Source organism: Bactrocera oleae, chromosome 2 (assembly GCF_042242935.1).
Source record: "Bactrocera oleae isolate idBacOlea1 chromosome 2, idBacOlea1, whole genome shotgun sequence".
Classification (NCBI taxonomy): Eukaryota; Metazoa; Arthropoda; class Insecta; order Diptera; family Tephritidae; genus Bactrocera; species Bactrocera oleae.
Genome location: NC_091536.1, coordinates 79,146,570 through 79,169,288, shown reverse-complemented (window position 1 = coordinate 79,169,288; position 22,719 = coordinate 79,146,570). Strand labels below are relative to the sequence as shown.

The 22,719-nt window shown below is 33.1% G+C and overlaps 4 protein-coding genes and 1 pseudogene across 6 annotated transcripts; all 5 read left to right on the top strand.

Annotated features, from left to right (window-relative positions):
* Positions 1-3,434: 3,434 nt before the first annotated feature.
* LOC106615162 (glutathione S-transferase D1) lies at positions 3,435-4,440 on the top strand. The gene is made up of 2 exons (XM_014231253.3): positions 3,435-3,562; positions 3,699-4,440. Exon 2 carries the CDS (start codon positions 3,706-3,708, stop codon positions 4,342-4,344), a length of 639 nt encoding a protein of 212 aa, XP_014086728.1. The 5' UTR covers positions 3,435-3,562; positions 3,699-3,705; the 3' UTR covers positions 4,345-4,440.
* Positions 4,441-9,351: 4,911 nt separating this feature from the next.
* On the top strand, positions 9,352-10,450 carry LOC106615160 (glutathione S-transferase D1). Of its 3 annotated transcripts, none has more exons than XM_014231247.3 (2): positions 9,352-9,503; positions 9,732-10,450. In XM_014231247.3, coding segments are annotated over exons 1-2 (639 nt in total). In that variant the 5' UTR covers positions 9,352-9,501; the 3' UTR covers positions 10,369-10,450. The 3 variants fall into 3 exon arrangements, with proteins under 3 accessions (XP_014086722.2, XP_014086723.1, XP_036227348.1); XM_014231248.3 differs by having other exon boundaries at positions 9,376-9,507; XM_036371455.2 differs by having other exon boundaries at positions 9,489-9,627.
* Positions 10,451-11,885: 1,435 nt separating this feature from the next.
* On the top strand, positions 11,886-12,848 carry LOC106615181 (glutathione S-transferase 1-1-like; annotated as a pseudogene).
* An 891-nt stretch (positions 12,849-13,739) lies between these two features.
* LOC106615161 (glutathione S-transferase 1-1) lies at positions 13,740-14,837 on the top strand. The gene is made up of 2 exons (XM_014231252.3): positions 13,740-13,899; positions 14,072-14,837. The coding sequence occupies exon 2, from the start codon at positions 14,073-14,075 to the stop codon at positions 14,718-14,720; it is 648 nt and encodes a 215-aa protein (XP_014086727.2). The 5' UTR covers positions 13,740-13,899; position 14,072; the 3' UTR covers positions 14,721-14,837.
* A 4,536-nt stretch (positions 14,838-19,373) lies between these two features.
* On the top strand, positions 19,374-20,393 carry LOC106615165 (glutathione S-transferase 1-1). Its single transcript, XM_014231257.3, has 2 exons — positions 19,374-19,512; positions 19,581-20,393. The coding sequence occupies exon 2, from the start codon at positions 19,586-19,588 to the stop codon at positions 20,207-20,209; it is 624 nt and encodes a 207-aa protein (XP_014086732.2). The 5' UTR covers positions 19,374-19,512; positions 19,581-19,585; the 3' UTR covers positions 20,210-20,393.
* Positions 20,394-22,719: the final 2,326 nt, after the last annotated feature.

Here is a 22,719-nt window from a genome sequence, read left to right as displayed (position 1 = left end):
ATCCGAAAAACGTCGAAACAATAATTTCCGTGGATAAAGTTATCGTTTATGCAAAAACGTACGCGATGAATGGGGTGATTGAACGGCTTTGTTATAATTGCTGTCTAAAACTTTTCATTAGAAAACAATATTATAAAATTATGGCTATGCAAGTATTTTTTTAACAATTTTTTTTAATACACGGCTGTTTTTATCATTTCTATCAATTATCGATGACGTACCAATACTGTATTGGAAAATATATAGTACAAAAAATCTAGCGGTATTTTCCCAACCTAATTATCTTCACATACACTTAAAATGAGTTACAAATTTGAGTTCATCGTACTATGTTATCTATTCTAAATTGACTAATACCGTGATAAAATTTAAAATCACGAAATAACATATCTAAACTCGAGTTCTTCGAGAGCACTACCAAAAAATTAACGATGAAGTATATTTCAGGTTTAACGGGTACGTTAATTAAAGTATTTAGTGTGTGTATAATTCTGAAGAGACTCTCCGGGTCTCCGCGTATCTTTAAAAATGTACTCTCTGGTTAATGCTATTGGTCCAAACATTTTTCAGACGAAAGATGTTACCAACATATGGTCAATATTGAGTACTATAAGCAAATGATATTCGGTTCCTTAACAATGTAGAATATATTTGTATCATATTATATGGGAGTATTTTTTATATAATAGATTTTACTAATCATTAAAACTTTCGCTACAGTGTTACTTCATATAGTACTATAACTTATATTAATCACTTATACCATACGAAAAAGTCGACTTGCTTTTGGGTATCGATCCAAATCAGTTTTTATACCCGAACAGGGTATATTACAATAAGTTTGCCACGGTGTTTGTAACACCCAGAAGGAAAAGTCGGAGACCCTATAAAGTACATATGTATATATGTACAATAATTGATCAGCCTGACGAACTGAGTCGATTTAGCCATATCCGTTTGTCTGTATATTTTTACCCTTGTTTTTCTCACAAAGAAGCTACTCATTTGTCGAAATCACCGATATCGGATTACTAAAGCATATAGCTGCCAAACAAACTGAACGATCGGAATAAGATGTTTGTAAGGAAAGCTGAATCATTTGACGAGATTTCTTCGAAAAATTTGGTTTGGGTTATTGTCTAAGGCAATAGTGCAATCTTCGAAGAAATTGTTCAGATCGGAATTCTATAGCATATAGCTGCCATACAAACTGAACGATCGATTTCAAGTGCTTGTATACGAAACTTTTTCATCTGTGGATATATCGTCCCGAAATTTGGCATAGGTTATTGCCTAAGGCAATGATACAATCTCCGATGGAATGAATCAGATTGAGTCACTATAGCATAAAGCTGCCATAAAAATTGACCGAATAAAGTTCTTGTAAGGGATTTATTGTATTTGTGAAGGATATTATAGCTGAGTTGCGACCGAAGTTAATGTTTTTTCTTGATTTTGTATAAATCGAGTCATAAGTAAACGGAGAAAGTGCTTTTTTACTTAACACTCAATCTTTCGAAATAAATTGGTTTTGTTCAATATCAAAAAAAAGATATGTACATATGTATATACAAACATATATTTGCAATTTAAACATAAACGTATGGGTAAAAACACGTAGTCCTATGAGAAGATGCTTTTGTACTTGTTTCTACAAATAACAGGGAATAAAAAATAGATTAAATGAACACCCATATTTATATACATATGTGGCTATAAGCGTATGCATGTATCTCCAGATATGTACTCAAGTGTGCAGTGAATTTTAATTTTTGAGCTTTATCGCTTTGAACTTAGGTAATGCCCTGCCTTCCGTTTATTATTAAATATTATGTTTGTTCCTATTATTTACCACATGTGTGTACACATGCAAAATTTTTATAACTTTTTAGCTTTAATTTGTCATTTGTCGCTCTTTTATACTATCCACAGCTATTTTAGAGATTTGTTTGAGTTCTCTCATATTTTTATTTCTACCGGCAAGTTATACATACATATGTATTTACATACATACAAGAAAAAAAATTTATATACCAGAATTATAAGAAAGAAGAATTTCTGAGTCTTCTGTCTACCTTAAAGCACTACAAAAATATTTTTTATTCGAAAGATTTGCTGAATACATATTTATGTATCTATATGTGTATTTAAGTGAGAGAGATTCAGTCTGAAAGAAAATGAGAAGTGTGTCGGAAATTATTTTAATATTTAGTTTTAAAAAATAGATTTATTCACATAGTGTTTCTACCCTAGAATATGATGCTGCTCAAAAAATGAGAAATGACAACGTACAATGTTTTGAACGGCATGCCGGGATTGCCATTGATTATTGGTATACTCTAGATCCGGGGAATTTTTTATTTGTACAGTATTTTATTTGTACAGTAGTAGTAGTAGTAGCATTTAGCACGAAACAGTGAGAGAGTCTACATCAAAAACGCTCGAATAAATTGTTTGAAACTAACATGGAAAGTATTGCCCATGATATATAACTTTTGATGTATGTAATTCGGTTTCGATGGATGCTGGAAATGGGTATTGGTATCAATATGGACGCACGCATTGCCGCCCAGACATCTGGCTGTCGTATTCAAAAAGTTGTCCAACAAAATTGGAAATGGTCAAATTAAACGAAAAACGAGACAGTTATTTTTTCACAGTTATTGAGTGTTTATTTATTGACTTAAAACGTTGGCACACCTTGCATTTACCGCAAACACAACTATGCTGGTCTTAATTAGCTTGTTCTTGATTATTATTATAATTTTTTTTATCTATTAAAAAATTTTAATTATCTGATAATTTTTTGGCAATTACTGGTTGTGTGCCACAAATTCTTATCATTATTTAGCCTGCGATTAGTAGACAATATTGAACCATTGAAAGTTTGGTTCAATAAACCGACAGTTCGCACATAAAACCCAAATCAAATGAAAGAAATTGCTAATTCAACAAATTTCATTTGAAATGTAATCTGAATAGCGCTCATATATGTACATACATATTGTGTTTCAATTTTTATCATTTTTTACACCTAGAAAATTTAGGATTTTTCTTCTTTATCTAATTTAGTCGACTACTTAAAATACAATATATTAGGATAAAAGTGATGAGTTTATTTATTATATATTATATTAGTGCTAGTGAAATTGTATTATACTCGTCGTTTAGAGACAAAGTGTGAGCCAGAGAGCATTTACGATCAGCTGTGTGTATGAACAAGCTAATGATATTTTATTAGAGTACGTCCGATCAGAAAATGTCAAATTGCGATAAAACGATCTCTGGTTTTCGATGACTGACAGTTGAGTGTAGCAACGGATTTCTCTGCAGGGAATATACAAATATTTCAGTTTACTCATACTCTCGTCAACTGTAAGTCCACATTGGTATGGAAAGCCAAAGTTATGGCTGCGCTCACACATACTCATTTCTGCACAATATTTTATACTCTATACTTATGTCTCATTATTATAAAACCTATAAAGGGAAGCGTGTAGAGACTTGCTGTTCAGTTTCAGCACTCTTCTAGTGATATTAAGATATTCAACTTTCGAAAGTGGTGGGTAATAGAATAATAAGAATTCAATTTCTTTATCTGCTAGCATATCAAACGTTCTAGAATAGTTAAAACAAAAATAAATATTTATATTATATATTATATATATATATCAAAAGTTTTCATTTTGACTTTTCAGACGCAGTATGGATTTCTACTATCTTCCGCTATCGGCTCCTTGTCGTGCTGTCACCATGACCGCCGAAACGCTCGGCATTAAATTGAATAAGATACAGTTAGATTTGTTTGCAGGAGCTCATCTGAAACCAGAGTTTCTTAAACTAAACCCACAACATACAATACCCACATTGGTGGATAACGGTTTTGCAGTTTGGGAATCACGTGCCATAATTGTCTATTTGGCCGAAAAATACAGTAAAAATGAATCGATATACCCGAAATGTCCCAAGAAGCGCGCTCTCATCAACCAACGTTTGTTCTTTGATGCCGGCACATTATACCAGGCTTTCTATGACAGTTATATAATAAGATTTTTATCTAATAAGCCTATTGACGAAGAAAAGATCAAAAAAATTGAAACGGCTTTTGAGTTCTTGAATACCTTCCTGGAAGGACAGACCTATGTTGCCGGCGATTCTTTAACTCTGGCTGATATCTCATTGTTAGCAACAGTGTCATCTTTTGACGTTGCCAAATACGATTTTAGTAAATATGCCAATGTGTCTAGATGGTACGAGAATTTGAAGAAGAGTACACCCGGTTGGAAAGAAAACTGGGCTGGCTGTGTCGAGTATGAGAAATTATTAAATAAAAGTTCAGGTTAAGTTAATACTTGTAAGAACTATATATCTAAGTATATAAATGAAAAAGAATAAGAAGAAATCAATATACTATGTATGTTTATTTATATTGTTTGAAAATATTTTTTTTCTTTTGCACACTACTTCAGCATATCCGAATTTCTGAATAATCAAATTTGAGTCAAATAACACAGAAAATAGAACAAATATAATCGATGATGAGTTTTCTCGAGATTAGGTAATCAGCCGAACGAGTTTGTGTTTATCAATTGACCAGTGTTTAAGACATTCTAAGCTTAATTGTTATTTATTATGTTCACCATGATATAGACGAGGCTATTTGCAAAATAGGGTTGTATCTATTGAGAAATAAGAAAAAAAATCAGTGGATTAACTAGTAGTACGATGGTTGCAAAATACTTTATTACTGGCTTATTTAACTGATGGTTATGTAGTGTAAGTATTTATACATGTACATACATGTGTATTTAGAAAGTTGAACAAAGTATTACCTCATACTTAGTGATCCCCAAATAATAGCATTGGCGAGAATTAGCGCTAAAAGAGAGCATGCTAAAAGCATATACTATAATTCTTTGGTTCTCAAATAAAGCTCTTTTAAGAGCTTTTACTGATCACCAGCATTTTACATATGCATTAATTTACACACATGCATACATATGGCGACTGAAATTTTTATTTATTGACACATGCAATGCGTCTTTGTACATGTTTGCCTTTAATCAGGAATCATAAAAGGGAATATTTACATACACATATGTATATATTGGTAATTAGTTCATCATTTGTTTGGTTAGTTTAACATGAGTTACTTATGCTAGATTAACCAAACAAAATATTTTATGTTACAATTTCAATAGAATTTTTTAACATTGCTTCACATGCAACGTAAGGTAACCACTCTAGATAACAGAAGTATAATATGTTAAATCTAGTAGCCTTCAAATTTTTACCCGAAAACGGTGAAGTAATTTTTTTATTTCAAGTGTGATGTGCTCGATATACGAAAAATATGGCCTAAACCATCCCACGTTTTTCTCTCAATAATACAAGTATTTTTCGGTCAATATTTCTGTCAGTTTATATTTTAAAAGGAATTATTTTTAACTTTTTAGTTTGAAGTGTAAAGGTATGTTTTTTAGTATTTTAAGCCCTTGGTGACACTTCTAATTAGTTTACACAGCTGTTTTTAGTGAAAATTGCTATAATCATGGCATACACAGTGGCCCGGAAGTGTACATCAACCTACGAGAGAAAATGGGGTGTTTATATTAAAAATTAAATAGTTTTAGAATAGTGTAAAAATAACATATATCAACTGCCTGTTATATTCATATAAACTGGAAAATAATAAAGTGATACATACATATATGGTATATGGGGTATATATGGATAGAAGTATATAATCTTTGCAAGAAAATCAGTAATTAAAATTAACGTTCAGTCATCGAAAATCAGAGATCGTTTTATGTTGAGTTGATAAGTGTGCTCTCAAATTTTTAGACATTTACTTTATTATGTTAATTTCCCCACAGGATGTAACCGAAAACTGGTTAATGTGGTAATTTGACATTGTCTGTATTTGTACCCGAAATGGTAGAGGCTGTGCACATGGACGAACGATTTTACAATCCAAAGTGTGACATATTCGCTTTCCAAATACTTTTAATTTTTTCCAATACAATGGACCGACCATAACAAAATACTATTAATTATTATATATGTTAGAATGCTCCATCGATCTATATCGGTCTCCATTGACAGTAACGGTGTCACTAGCTTCATTGCGAATGAAGTACGGACCGATGATTCCACCAGACCAAAAAGCACATCAAACTGTCAATTTAAGTGAATGTAATGGTTGTTCATGAATAATTTGTGAGTTTTCTTCACACCAGAATCGACAGTTTTGATATTTAATGCACCACTCAGATGAAAGTGAGCCTCATCGGAGATATTGATTTTGTTAAAACAAGCGTTATCGTTTCAAGTTGTTCCAGGGCAAAATCAAACTGATCCGTGGTGACCATTTGGCCGACATTTTATTCAAACCATAAAAAAACAAAACCCATTTTGAACAAATTTGAGTGTTTTTTATTCATTTTAACATGACGTCGATTTTGTTCGATCCTATGCAAAATTTCGGATAGATATCCGAAAAACTGAGGGACTGTTTTGCATATACATACATATAGAGACAGACAGAGGGCAGGGTCTAAATCGACTCAGCTCGTCACGCTGATCATTGTAATCTTATTTTTTTTGGCGGGACTGAAGCTAAAAGGATTGTCAAAAATTATTAAAAAAAAGAAATGGTTGCAAATAGTTTCAAATAGTTTCAAATAGTTTTTTCTTAACTGATTTGACTAGTGGTTTTTTATTAGCTGAAATTCAGCGATTTTCAAATAACACTCAGCGATTCCCAATTACTGCTCGTTGCGAGCAAGCACATGCTTTTGTCTACAACAATGCTTTGAAGTATAATTCAGCGGTTCGCAAATAAAGCTCTTTTTAAAAGCATATTCTGATTACAAGCATTTATACATACCATAAATATGTTTGTGGAGGTAATTTTTGCTGAATCATCTTAATTGACATTTTTATTCGTTTGTACATGTAAAACATACTTAGTTATCGATATGTGTACATACATGCATACGTATTTATTTAAAACACATGTATGTAAACAAATGTATGTAAACTATCTCAGCATTGAGATAACATGAGTGGTTCTCAACTACTGCTCTTTTATTCTATTTTATGCCTGAATGTGTGTATATTCTCTCTCTCTCTCTCTTTCAAATCCACACAAGTATGCATAGAAATGAAAATGTACAATCATTTTTGATTCAAGAGCTAGTGAAAGTTAGTAAGTATATTTGTAAATATGTATGAAAATTAGGGTGTATCGTTAATGCTACGAAAAAGGACGAGAAAAAATTTGACAAAAAAAAAATTACATTAACGAAAATACAACTTTCGACTTTTGCGAGCTTAGTTAGTTATTAGAGGAGTTTTAAATACAGAGCCGAAATGTTTAGCAGAAAATGAAGAACAGATTATACATTTTATTTTATTTCTATTTGGGTTTTTCGTTCCATATGAAAACTTTAAATAACAAGTAAGGAAGAGCTAAGTTCGGATGTAACCGAACATTTTATACTCTCGCAAAGTCAAATGGTATACTCGTTTGAGATTTCTTTGTGGATTGGCTGATATTTTCGGTAGAAGGTCAACTATAGGCACTGGGGTCCACATATTTAGTACTTAGGGGCTTGAACATTTTTGGTTCGATTTAGACAATTTTTGGTCACAAGGTGGCATACTTTAAACGTATTATTCACGCAAAGTTTTACCCCGATATAATCATTGTTGCTTGATATGCATAGTGGAAAGTGAAAGAATCAGATGGATATGGGTTTTCACCTAAAAGTGGGCTGTGCCACGCCCACTGTCTAATTTTGAACGCGGTTCCTATAAGGTCATCTCATACCATCCCAGAGATAAAATTTAATGTCTCTGGCGTGTTTAGTACTTGATTTATCGCGCTTTTAGTAGTTTTTAACAGTACCGTTATATGGGGAGTGGGCGGAGTTGCCACCCGATTTCAACTATTTTCACACCGTCAAAGTGCTAAAAACATTTGCTTCCAGTGAATTTTGTTATTATAGCAATAGCGGTTTAGGAGATATGCACATTAATCCTATCAGAGGCGGGACCACGCCCACTTTAAAAAAAAAATTTAACTGCAGATGCCCCTCCCTATTGTGATCCTGTATACCAAATAAGAGTCTTGTATCTTGTTGTGGAGCTTAGTTATGGCAATTTATTTGTTTTTGATTAATGGCGTTTTGTGGGCGTGGCAGTGGTCCGATTACGGCCATCTGCAATACCAACCGTCTCACGGTACCAAGAAACATGTCTACCAAGTTTCATAAAGATATCTAAATTTTTACTCAAGTTAGAGCTTGCACGAACGGACGGACAGACAGTCACCCGGATTTCAACTCGTCTCTTCATCCTGATCATTTAGATATAAATATATAACCCTATATCTAACTCGATTAGTTTTATGTGATACAAACAACCGTTAGGTGAACAAAACTATTATACTCTGTAGCAACAGGTTGCGAGAGTATAAAAATGCATGACAAGAGTCCGTGACATAAACAATTAACGGTTTAAAAGTTATGCTATTTTTAATGAAAACTTATTTTATTGCGTGTGACCTATGTACCATAGTATATGGAAAATGAAGTTAAAAATTCTGCCTTATAGGGAAATTTGTTTTCTGTATGTGTGTTAATTTTATCCCAAAAATTCGATATTATTTTTTTTTTTACTTGAAACAATTTTCTTTATTAACTTTTAAATCGAAAGTTCTCAAAATCTTGTGATTACGTGTTAAAAAGTATATATTATACATGAAGGGTAGAGATGATATCATAATTCTAGAAATATCTGAGTTACTAGCCTGTGGAACACTTATTCGAAAAATATTAAAAAAGTGTGTAAAGTTGGTGACTCCCTGAATTAAGCAAACGAATACGTTAATATTACAAAACTGTACATTAGCTAAAGGTGCCAAATGAAAAAAAAAATATATTTATTGGTCAATTGGTTTCTAATAGCGCCTATTTCAAATAACTGGGTCCACAATTAGCATGCAATGAAACATTTAAGCAATAGTTAGTTTCTAACTATTCTGTTAGCTTCCATGAATTCTTATATGAAAAGTTGGTTTACCGTTATCCCTTAGTATGAAATATACTCTTTATATACATACATACTCATATGTCCATGTTACAAAGCTAGATTATACCCGTATCAAACAATATTATAGTAATTAACTTATGTCTAGCCATATCGGTCGTTATCAATATCATCGTATCATCTGGCGTGTACTCTCTCATTTGTGTGTGTGTGCGACTAGTGCCTCTATTTTTGTCTACGTTTTGTATTGCCTCCATAGCAGTTTAGGAAGAGAATCAGTCATTCATTTCATATCTTGTGCGTAATTATGTGTGACCTTCTGCTGCGCCTTATCGCCCGCAATATTTTTGGTATAAAAAGTTTTGTGCGTCTATTGGATTTTCAGTTGCGACATTGAACTTATCCAAGCGATTTCTGAAGTCACCACCCATCCACCACCTTTAATATATGTAAGTGAGTTGCGAATAGAAATATTGGGTCAAACGCTAGCAGATGGGAGGGGGTGGGGGGTTTGAGGCAGACGGTTATTTAAAGTAGTTTATTTTTAAGTGTTTATTACACTCAATACGAGAGGTTTGTGTTATGTTATTACATCACATATTAGTACGATATAAAAACTGTTGACTTGTGTTAAACAAATCTAATTATATTATATGTTACATTTAAATTATTTACAGGCAAAAAATGGATTTTTACTATGTGCCTGCGTCCCCTCCTTGCCGCGCCGTCCTGTTGGCCGCAAAAGCTTTAGGAGTCAATTTAAATAAAAAGCTGCTGAATTTGTTTGCTGGAGAGCATTTGAAGCCCGAATTTCTTAAACTCAATCCACAACATACAGTTCCCACATTGGTAGATAACGGTTTCTCTATTTGGGAGTCACGTGTCATAACTGTCTATTTGGCCGAAAAATACGGCAGAAATGATTCCTTGTATCCGAAAAACCCGAAAAAGCGCGCTGTCATCAACCAACGTCTCTTCTTCGATCTCTCCACAATATATCAGGCCTTTATCGATACATACGTCAAACAATACCTCTTTAAGCAACCAGTCGATGCAGAGAAATACAAGGCAATCGATACAGCTTTTGAATTATTGGACACATTCCTGGAGGGACAGAATTATGCTGCTGGAGATTCTTATACTCTGGCTGATATTTCATTGCTAGCAACAGTGTCATCTTATGAAGCTGTCAACTATGATTTCAGTAAATATATCAATGTAGCCAGATGGTACGAGAATTTGAAGAAGAGTGCACCTGGTTGGGAAGAAAATTGGGCTGGCTGCTTGGAATATAAAAATCTATTAGGCCTTTAAGTTTACAACACTAGGTACTAAAATTTTGTGCTCTGGTTTACTTGGATAAATTATGTAAATAAAAAGTTAAAATTTCACAAAATTTGACTCAGGTCCATTATTCGGCGCTATTGCCGCTGTCGTTTGCGTTTAAAAACGAAATAAGAATGGCCATGTGGTATTCCTGTTGGCGTTATCGACACTTATCGAAAATAAATTGGTATTCCCCATTTTGAGACGATTATGATAACAACATAGAAACAGTCGTTCTTTGTCGTAGTGATTATGAAAATATGAATATGAATAATTCCGTATGTCAAAGGCTTAAGAGAGGATTTTTTTTATTTATTCGCAATTTTTTGAAGGAATATTTTGAAGAAACTTAATGCCCCTCCATGTCGGGACGGAGACGGTTGGCATAAATTAAACAAAATTTGTAAAATTGCATTTTAATGTCTATGAATGCGGCCGGTTGTAAAATTAAAATAAAGATATTAAGGACACGGGATGTCTATAAAAATTTCGTTAATCACATCTGAAAGTATTGATGGTCTGTAATTTTCGAAAATGCTACAAATAAAAACTTGAGATATAATGCAATAATTATATAAATTATAACTACAAGTATAAACTTATTTGAACTTTTTCGGTTGGCAATTTCGAAATATTTTAAAAATAACAGACTTACATTAAGTAGTATTTATAATTTTTATTTTTTCAATAGATGCTGTTATTTACAAGTTCAATATCGCGCCGGAAAGTCTTTGTCTTGACAGAGTGTTCGCGGCACAAAAAAAACTTTATCCTTGTTTTAAAGTACTAGTCTAAACTAGAATACTGTCAAAGTTCCATGATATTATATCCAATCGTTCTTAAGTTATTGGTCAATGTGACTCTATTTCTTCTATTTCTGAATACTTTGAAAAAAGTGAATTTCGAGCTTTGATAAGACAAAGTAATAAATTGATAAGTTTACAACAAATCGGCTTCGGTCACATACTTGTATTTATGTACTCAAAGGTAGCCTGTTGTATTCGTTTAAATATGTTTGAAAATTTAGCTCTCCTCCGTTATGGCTCTCACAGATAAGAAACATATTTATTTATTTTAATTTTATCAACGATATTCCTGAAGCCGGTACTCTAGATAACTAAAACTATAAAAATAAAATTTAGTATGGAATTTGAAGTGGCCACTGTTGAAAGAGTTTGCTACCGAGCAACATCAAAAATAATACAACTAAGTAAATTTGAAGGAATATTAGAACTATATATATATATCTCCACTAAATACTTCATTAAACGTGTGCTTCCACTTGTGGTGGGATATTTTTGAAGCTGCTAATAACCTGCAGGTTGTAAGCCGACAACGAATGGCTAATGAAAAAATCTGTTTCATGACAAAAATACTTTTGAGGGGTCGCCATTGCACTCATATGTATATATATGTATGTATATAATTAAATTTCAAGTGTATCTTATTAATTTCAGGCCTACCTACCAACATATTTTCTTTTCGTTTGCTTTCTTATCAGTGAAATGGATCTTTACTACAGTGCAGCATCGAGTCCCTGTCGTGCGGTAGTCGTGACAGCTCAAGCAATTGGAGTTGAGTTAAACAAAATTCCGATGGACCTCCGCATATATTAAGATTAACCCTCAACACACTGTTCCAACTTTGGTAGATAACGGATTTTCTATATGGGATTGGCATGCCATCATAATCTACCTGGTAGAATAATATGCTAAAGCAGATTCCCTCTACCCAGCGTACCCTCAAAAGCGTGGACTCATCAATCAACGACTATACTTCGATGTGGATCTTTATTCCATATTTTGGAATTAATTTTCGGCTGCTGTCCTTAAAAAAACGCCTTACGCCAGAAATATTAGAAAATTTGAAGAAACAATTAGAATTATTTAATACACTGCTGGGTGACAACAAGTTTGCTGTTGGTGATTCGCTGACGTTGGCTGATCTGTCACTATTAGCTACAGTGACCACTTTGGATGTGTTCTCGACATTATCGGGATTCGAAGTCAACATAAAACAGTACACTAATATTGAAAAGTGGTATGAGAACATGAAGGATGTTGCTCCAGGTTATCAACAGAACTTGAACGATATTTTGGCAATCAACAACTACTTTGTGAAGTAAAAATGTTCGCATAGGTTATACTCCGTATTAAAAGTTGAATAAACTGTTTTCTTTTCTTAAAAAAAATTAGAATCCAAAGATTTCAATTGATATACATATAACACAATTCATTGCAATTATTCGAAAGTATTATTTTCATAAAGTAACTAGTACCACCAAACAAGTAAGGAATTTAAGAAATAATTTGGAACAAAAATCTCTTAAAAATCGAAAAATTAAATAAATTGCTATTGAAGGTCGCCGTAGAACATATATTAATTGAACTTGAGGTTCTTTGGCATGCACAGTGTTGTATGTGCGGTGAAAAATACAAAAAATCTCTATCAAAAGTTGAAAAATTTAAGAGAGAGTTTTGATTCCTTAATGACTAAAGTACAAAAGAGGGAAATCGTGAGCCGTCAAAGAAAGGTAAATTGAGTTTATATTCTCATAGAACGGTAAAAATTTTGAGGTACACATATGTTAGAGATGTCAAAATAAAAAACGAGTGTAAAACTAAGCATAAAAAATGTTTAATCAGCTCCGATTTTCTATATTTTATTTGGATAGATAACGCATAAAGCTAAAGGAGGTATCTTAATAGGATATAGAAAGAAATTATTTAAATTTTCAGAAGGCCTTACACCACAGTTAGAATTACACATTCTGAATCGACTTTCATACAAAAATTTTAAAAATTGGATTGAAATGTCGAATGGATAAAAAGTAATTGTTAGACTTCACAACAATTCATTCTCATGATTATTGTAATATAACATGCGATATAATACTTTCATAGAAGTCATTGTATAATTCAAATAAATACGATAAGGGCAAATTTTCTGTTTTGTTTGTGTATTCTTCAGCTATTTTCACTTTATCTGTTATGGCACCGGGGTTCGGATCACTTTTTTCTCGAGTAGTTGATATTCTAAGTATTTTCACAAAACGCACTATGCCGTTACGATAATTCTCGATTTTATAGCATATCGCACTCAACTCAGCGTGTTAGTCATTCACATTTGTTTGGAGTGTGCATTCTCGCAAGTCACGATTGCATTATCAAAATGCATTTCAAAATAAAACTCAATCTATGAGCTTTAAAACAATGTTATTGCCTTTTTTCTTATTGTGTTTCCAAAGTTATTGTTTTCGTTGCTCTCAGCTCTTCATGCTCCCCACATTTCCGTTATGAGAATAAAAGGTAGATACACGTTAGCGTGTATAGCTTCACCGAAGAAACAAAATGTTTTTACCTTTTCATCGAAAATAACTTAAATAGACACACAGTCATGAGCAAGAATTCAGTCGAGCGTTGTTGAACAGCTGTGAAGTTGCTTTTACGAATATAAGCGCTTTTTACGGAGGAGTGCTAAAAAGTAAAAAAGTAAAAAATAAAAATAATTTCCAAACAGGTATGTCAAAGCGAAACGACAATGGTTTGTTGTGCCAACAACAATTGCAATTACAAATGTGAATATAGCAATTAAGTTTAAACAGCGGGCTAATGTTTAAGCCAAAGTAATCATATAGCACTTATTTGCCAGTACTTTGTGTTTAAAGCTGCTTTTTCTCGTTCCGCTTCAGCATGGATTTCTATTATTCGCCTGGTTCTCCGCCCTGTCGTGCCGTGCTTCTAACTGCTAAGTGTGTCGGCATTGAGTTAAACAAGAAAATTCTTGATATGCGTGCTGGTGAGCACCTAAAGCCCGAGTTCCTGAAGATCAACCCACAACACACGATCCCCACACTGGTCGACAATGACTTCGCGCTCTGGGAATCACGCGCCATCATGATTTACCTAGTGGAGCAATATGCCAAAACCGACTCTCTCTACTCCAAGTGCCCCGAAACGCGTGCGCTCATCAATCAGCGTTTGTATTTCGACATGAATCTCTATTTAACATTCGGCAAGTACTGTTATAAAACTGCAATGACCAAGACCCCATTCGATCCAGAACAGCGCAAGCAGTTGGAAACACAGTTGGAATTATTCAACACCTTGTTGGCAGGGAACAACTTTGTCATTGGCGAGTCGCTGACTTTGGCTGATTTGGCACTTGTGGCCACAATTAGCACCATAGACGTGGCCCAAATCCTAAGAGGCTTCAACGTCGATGTAAGAAAGTATGCAAACATCCACAAGTGGTATGAGAACATGCGGGCGGTCACGCCTGGCTTCAAAGAGAATCACGAAGGTTGCTTGGAGATGAAGAAATTCTTGGAGGACAAATAAATATCTATATGTGTGTATGTATGTATTTATATGTACGGTATGCATTTTAGTTTTTACAACTTTTATAAAGTTCCGCAGTATTGCTCAAATATATACATATGTATACATATAAATAAATCTGTATATTCATATGTAAGTTAAGCGAATGAATGAAAAAACCAGTTTTTTCTCTTTGTTCTCCTATGAGTTGTTTTTTGTACTCTTATTGGTTCGAGAATTCTCTGCGAGCATGGTTGTTAGCCAACTTCGTTGCTGTCGATTCAGGTGTTGACCTCAGTTATCTTTTATTTTATACACGTTACACTCGCCAACAAAGTTTCACTTTTCGACTGCTTACAAGTTTTATTTTTCAATAAAAATTGTCCACAAAATTTGTTGTGTTATGATAAATGGTTCGACATGGTATCATCAAAAAGAGTTTGTGAAAATGTTCCAAATAATTTTTTATTCACTTTGGGTGTGTATACCTTTATTGAAAATCTTTCAAATGGAACAGTGCTCCTGGGTACACGCTGAAAATGAAAGTTAGCGCTTGGATTCCGCAAGAAATATGAAAAAGGCAGTTTCAGTTTCTTCCCTTGCAAGAAATCACTGTCAATTACTGTTTTAAAGACAGCTTACCATAACCGAAAATCACTCGTTTCTAACTTAATCTAGGGTTGGGCAGTGAAATATATTTCTATTTAGTTTTACAGATTCTGCTAAAAACACCAGTCCATAAAATCGAGAGAGAGTACTGATAAGATTAAATGTGATATAAATGTAAGAAATAAAGATTAAATTTGATATAGATAGTGGGTAATAACAGCGATTCATTGCCAAAGCGGTCTAATTCGAATTGCAATTTTGTAATTTAATGTTTTGATTATAATTGACGGGCGTGTTATATCAGTATGTGAATGAGATTTTTATGAACCAGCTCGATTTCCGGCAGGGCACGTCTGACTTGCATAAAATGATAACCTTCCTGTGCGCTCATAATTACAACTCAATTTATTGCCTTAAGCGCATATTTTCAATCAATATTATAATTTTTAAAATTATCATATCGGATTTTAAAATGTCTATGATATATATAAATGTGAATTTGATTCGATTCTTATTGCACTGAGCTACCATATAACTCTTATAAGAAAAGGTTTCACTTTAAAAATAATATAGTAATAGGATCTCCTTTTTTGGCGATTTATTTCCAAGAAAAAGTCAATGTGACCAGATCCGGAGTATACGGTACAATACGGTACGATCATAACTCGACTCTATGTCGATTTTTTCCATCCATAGCAGCCTCTTTTGCACCTCCACCGAGTTCGTTGTCCACTTACAAGTAGTTTCGTCTGGAGCTGTCTTACTATAAAATATTCTCAGCTGATTCTTCAAATTATTCGTTAAACACTTCAAACGCACCATGAAATATATTCGCTAGCTTCGCTTTCCACCAAATGAGAGACTGGTACTTTTTAGAAAAATAAAAGATAAAAATTCACTAAGCGTTTCTGTTTTATCGTTATCATATTTTCACTAGTTACGGTATACAATGGATTTTATTATGTTACTTATACTATAGAGGGCCGACTTGGTTGGAAGAGATTACACTCTCTAATTCAATATGTATTTAATATGCCCACTTTCAGGATTACTTTCCACAGTTTACACAAAGTTTACCGCTCCATTCCGCAGAAGAAAGTAAGTTAGAATACTTGAACACTTTCCCGCACAGCCAATCCTATGTGGGATGAGAACTTAACCATATCAGAAATCCCCATATATGCTTCTACTGCATTTTGCACTGGTATGGTAGCGTAGCTTGGCTAAATTATTATAAATAAGAACTTGTAACTTGTGTTTGAACTGAATTTCTGTTAATAAAAGTTTATATTTTTTAAATAAAATTAAATTACCTAATACCTTTTTTTAATGTAATTTCGGTTGATCCTGGTTTCCAAACTGTCCCATAGTAGAATATTTATTTCCTTCCTCCAGTTATAATCAAAATTCTATCACATGTTTGGCATAAAAGTTGCGTAAACATTCGACTAAGAATTATAAGTCAACTAATGCTGAGTCAAACATGAAAAAGTACTATTAGGGTGGGCTCAAATAATATGTATACATAAACTTTTGAAAATTAAATATAATGTAAAGGAAACATTTCAAAAGATTATTGAAAGCTTAACCATACATAAAGGAGTTCCATTATATAACATTAATTTTCAGGAAAATTCAGCCAAAAAGACAAAACAAAGGAGTATATATCGACCATACTTACTTAAAAATTAACAAGATTATTTTAATTAATTTAATAGTTATATATGATTGAACTCTTGACATTCCATCTGTATATTTCGATTATTAAATTTAAATCAGTTATTTGTTTGATTCGACAAACCTTAAAGAGTGGCTAACGATGATTTGTGTTACCATGTCTGTGATTTAGAATCTATATAAATTTGTATAACAATAAACCCAATGACGTTAAGTAAGATACATAGTAATGTATATGAAAAAGATGTAAGTTCTATATCCGTTATATGCCGAAAAAATCAGCCAATTTAAATCACATATTACGTATATAATTACTTTTAATTTCTTCTAAGCGAAAGTTTTATTTTATATGCAATAAAGCTGGTAGGTATTAAAGTTTTGTCAATACGAGTATTGTTGAAAATTTAACATTGTTATATTTTAAAGCTACAATTTTAGATTCCGAATTTTCGTCTAAAAATTATTATTTAAAACTCTAAAGTATTAATAGGCCATTATTTTAACTCGGCTGCTTTTGTTGCTCTGAAGTAGAAAACTATTGATTTGATTTGTTTATTTTCTATAATATAGTTACATATTGTATATTTTGCAAAAAATTTCCTGAACATCGTTATTATTGAACTATCTACAAATGAATTGGTCGGCAGCGCATGTTTACATTTGCCTTTACAGTTTTTATATAAATATTTTTATCCATATCTCTATAATTTACTCATCGAATGCACAAATAATGATCTAAAACTTTTCAACAAACGCTGAATGCTCGAAGTTCTATGCTGTTTTAATATAATACTGAGTATGAAAGTTTATTATAAAATGAATAGTCTAACTGTCTGTTTCATTTATAAAATATTTTTATTTTGATATATTGTAAGACACACCCTAATGCATAAGTATGAATTTAAGTTTTGCCATAGAATGTTTTTTGCGTAAAGTATCTGTATGCTTCTTCTTTTTCTCCATCTGTCAACCATTTGAATTCTCATATCCTCTCTCTACAATCGTTCCTCATGCTGTATACAACAATTTATCTAAAAATTTGTGATGACACTTGGTTTGGTTTGCGACGATACACAATACAATAATATCACTTAGTGCCGTTTCAGACAGGGACGCAAAAGAGTCTCATACCAGTTTATTGTGGGCGAGGGGACGACGAGGAAAGACGAAGGGACCGTGCCACTCGTGTTCGGGTGGCACGCTTTGTGTTCTTTTTCGTAACAGCTCGCTGCTACCCTTTTCAGCATTCCTTTTCACTTTCAAATCCTTTGAATGGTTGCAAGAGCGCTCGGTTTCAAATGAATTCGATCGCAAATTTGAGTTCTGTTATCTATTTTTGTATGTAATATGCAAATACGTATGCATAGAATAATAGAAATATTATGACAAATTGTAAATAAGGAGAAAATTAAGATATAGATTATGGAGTAAAGAAATTATGAATTTTTAATACGGAGTAAAGAAATTATGAGTTTTTAATACTTAAAGATTAGGAAATTGCTATTATAAATTTGGCCTTGAAAATATTAGTTGCGGATATTCAATACATTCTTGTGGATTAGGGAATTCCCGTCTTTAGTATTTTTTTGAAACTATTTAGCGGGTAGGTACTTGTACTATGCATATTGTTCTACCATATTCATGGTAATTCATTGCGAGCAAAATGTGTGACCATCATCTCAACATACAAATGAAATACGCAGCACGCAGTGTTGCGCGGTGTTGCGCAGTCGAACCGCACAAATATTTACGAACATTTTGTGAAAAGGAATGCAGAAAAACTAGACTCGAGTTGCTGGACTCTTTTTGACCGTGTGAATGCCCAGAGCGACACCAAAAGAAAATTTGAAAAAGATCAGACTCTTTTGCATCCCTGTCTGAAACGGCACTTAGGAAACGACGCGCACTTATCGCGAATTTTACTACTGGTAATATATTTTATATTTTATAACACACACATACATATATAAGTACATATATACACGTACAGTGATGAAACTTGCCGGGTGCTAATCAATAAAGAACTGACATACCCAACAAACCAACCAGCGGGGTAGCCCAGTGAACAAACATGTTAGAAAGAAAAATATTTCCAAACTTTTCCAAAATTTTTTTACTCCCCAGGCAATTAAAACTTTGTTATTTATTAATAATTGGTAATGTGGAGATAGTATAACTAATAATACGTAACATGTTTACTACAAAAAATGTTGATCAAGCTGTACAATTTGGAAGGTGAAATAAAGTTTTGCTTAATCTTAAAAAGAGGTTTTTTTTGTATTTAAGTTTCTCTAATGCCGACTACATTTTTGTTTATTGGGACAACACAACTATCCTCACACTTGGAAAAACATATATATATATATATATATATACTCGTACATAAAGTATCAATTTATAGTTTCTCTGTAATTCTTCAAGTGATATAGTAGCAGTGAAACCTTTAAATAGAACACTATTTGCGACAGATTCGTAGTTGTGTATAGTCCTTAAGAGTGAAAGCATCTGAATTTAAGCAACTCATAAGGTAAATAAAACAAATTGTTGTAGCCTATAAATTATATATAATAGTATAAGTATTTTTCCAAATTTTAGTGGTCATGGATTTCTATTACCTCCTCGAATCTGCGCCCTGCCGCTCTATTCTAATGCTCGCCAATGAATTGGGTCTTGAATTGAATCGCAAGTTGTTAAGCTTGGTGAATAATGAACACTTGACACCCGAATTTCTAAAGATCAATCCGCAGCATACCATTCCCACGTTGGTGGACAATGGCTACTCGGTTTGGGAATCACGCGTTATACTCATCTACTTGGTTGAAAAATATGGCAAAGACGACTCGCTCTACCCGCATTGTACCAAAAAGAGAGCTGTTATCAACCAGCGTCTATTCTTCGACCTTAGCTTGTATGCATTCTTTGCTGATTATTACTATCCCATTGCTAGAGATAAGCAGGCGCCAGTGCCGGAGCGCTTGACCAAACTTGAGAGCCAATTGGAATTTTTGAACACATTCTTGGACGGGCAAACATACGCCGCTAACGATAGTTTGTCGATTGCCGATTTCACTTTGTATGCCTCTGTCTCGACGATTGTGACAAGTTTGGGCTATGATTTGAGCAAATACCCAAACATTGTCAGATGGTTTGAACATCTCAGCAAGACACTGCTTGGTGCAGACGAAAATCAGAAAGGCTGTGATTTATTTAAGATCTATTGGTAATTGCTGTTTCAGCGACCTACTCATGAACTGTGGCACTAGTGTGAAATATGGAACGTTTTAATTACAATAATAAAAATAAGTGCATATACATGTTACCGTAATTATTATAATCATATTCAATGTGTGGCTTATCAGTTCATTTTATATAAATAAAATATTGTTATCTTTTTGTACAGCAGAATAATATTGTAGTGTGTTGATAATTTAATTTAGTGAATCTAAGCTCATATTATCGTATTTCTAGCAATGTTAAAAGACAACGAAAATGGTGGGTGTGGTTGTACCTACCTCAATCTTTGTTTCAGTGTCATATTAATTTCTAGGGGTGAGTGGCCATTTATCGCCATAAAGCAAGCAGAAATATTGGCTCAAAAATCGAAAACTTTGTTGTAAATCAGAGTGGAGAGGAAGAACTTGCAAACTAATTTAGTAGGTGTGAGCGTGGCTGTATTCCCGGTATAAGAATCTCATTTTGACTAATGTATGCATATTAGTTGCTATTACTTTGCTTAGCACTATAATAATATGAACGTGTTTAAATATATACATATGTACCAATGTTTATATGCATGTACTAGTGATCTCAAACCCGAAATTCCACTATTCTTAAAGTTTTGAGAATATTAGAATTCTTTATCATATCGGAATTTTCCATGATTGCTACAAAATATGGAAATAGATAGCGAAATTGTCTGGTGGAATTAATTAGTGTGAATATTTTCAGTTTTTTAATGAATTATATTCTCACGTGACTTAAATGTGGTACGGCGTTGGCTGGAAGTGGACCAAATGATAGGAGTATCATTATGGTAGCTCTGTGATATCGATTTACAATTATTGCAAACTATCGTAAAATTAAATAATAAAAACCAGTCAAGACTGGCCGAATATTATAACTCTCGCAATTTGTAACAATCAAAGGTGTATTCGGTCTAAAGTCAACTGTTACGTCGAAAATTACAATATTGGAGATAGGGGAAAATCTGGACTGGTTTTGCCATCAAATTAAAATATGTTTAAAAATAAATCAACCCAATTTTGTTATGGTATATTTGGCATAAAGTCCATTAGAATCATTATATTTAGTATATGGGCGCTGGGGAAATACATGGACATCGAAGCTCATTGATTGATTTAATTTTGCTAAGATGCTTACATACTGACCGAGATTTATGGTATAAAATTAACCTGAATAGCAAAAATCATTTTATTAAAAACAGGGTCGCTAAAGGAAATACAGAACCGATTGTTCGCATTCTTAGCAACACACCAACATTATTAGCAGAAAGGTGCCCACTTAGTTTTTATTAAGAGATCTTAGAAATGGATATTTTCGGTATAAAGTGAGCTATGGTTACTGGCGATTTTATGTTATGTCTGGCGGTTTGAAAAGGTATGATCAGACTTCGATCATTTTTAGATAAGAGTTGACATATATCAGAGGCACTATTTGTGTTCTATTTCGTGTCGTGTGTTTTCTTTTATTCCGTGTGGTTATAGTCAGATTTTGCAATATTTGACCACTCTTAAATCCTGGATTGACCACGAGTCAAGTCAAGTGTATTCAGGCAAGGTCAAGGTAAAACGAAGTTAATCTAGAGGTCAAGCGGAAGATAGGGACCACACGATTACAATCTAGTTGCGCCTTACCACAAAAATACGTTCCGCCCATCTTAGAAAGTGTCGAGGAGAAGTTAATAGCTTATAATCTGAAAAAGAGTAACATGCGGCTTCTGTGTAAATTTTGCGTATCTCACGAATAATCTTTTGTAAATTTTTTGTAATAGTGCTTTATATACCTTTAAGTTATATTTGTTGGACCTAAATTTAAAATAACTGATATTTTGAATTTTTAATCATATGGGACACCCTATGATATCGTAAACTTGTAATAGTTTTAGTATAGTTCTTCTATTATTCCAGCTGAATTTGCGTTAATGTTCTACAAATATTTCGAATAAGTAAGTATACAGTAGACCATACGAAATTTATTCATCTGAAGTGAGTATAAGACTTTTTTGTTGGTTGATACTCAAAAAATGTTTACTTGGAATAAAAATTTATTTGTTGGAACCATTTTACTAATAAAGTAATTAGCCTTTGTTATACTGAAAGCCGAAGAATTTTAAAATCGTAAAAGCTGGAAAATGTACATACAACCCTAGCATCTTTCCATACATATGTACCAGTGACATACTTAAGACATCTTCCTATGCTAGTCAAAATTGTGGAATTCCCAAAAAACGAGAATTGAGAAAAACGAGAACAATAAGCTGTCAAAGATGGTTATAGAAGACTTCTTGATTGCAAGCAAAACTTGTTTATGAGAAAGAAATGTTACCGGCTCATAAATAATGGGAGTCACTAACATTTGGTTTAAAGATTCTGTAGTTTCGCAGAGAATTAAAGTAGATAAGTGTGTGATATACATATGCATATATGGTTGTATAGTTTAATGTAGGTATTACGTATGCATAGGGAAGTAGAGTAATATCGGTGCTCTGAATCAT

Bases quoted from the DNA above. Each gene is read 5' to 3' on its own strand.
- LOC106615162 (XM_014231253.3), top strand. From the start codon at position 3,706: ATGGATTTCTACTATCTTCCGCTATCGGCTCCTTGTCGTGCTGTCACC.
- LOC106615165 (XM_014231257.3), top strand. From the start codon at position 19,586: ATGGATTTCTATTACCTCCTCGAATCTGCGCCCTGCCGCTCTATTCTA.
- LOC106615161 (XM_014231252.3), top strand. From the start codon at position 14,073: ATGGATTTCTATTATTCGCCTGGTTCTCCGCCCTGTCGTGCCGTGCTT.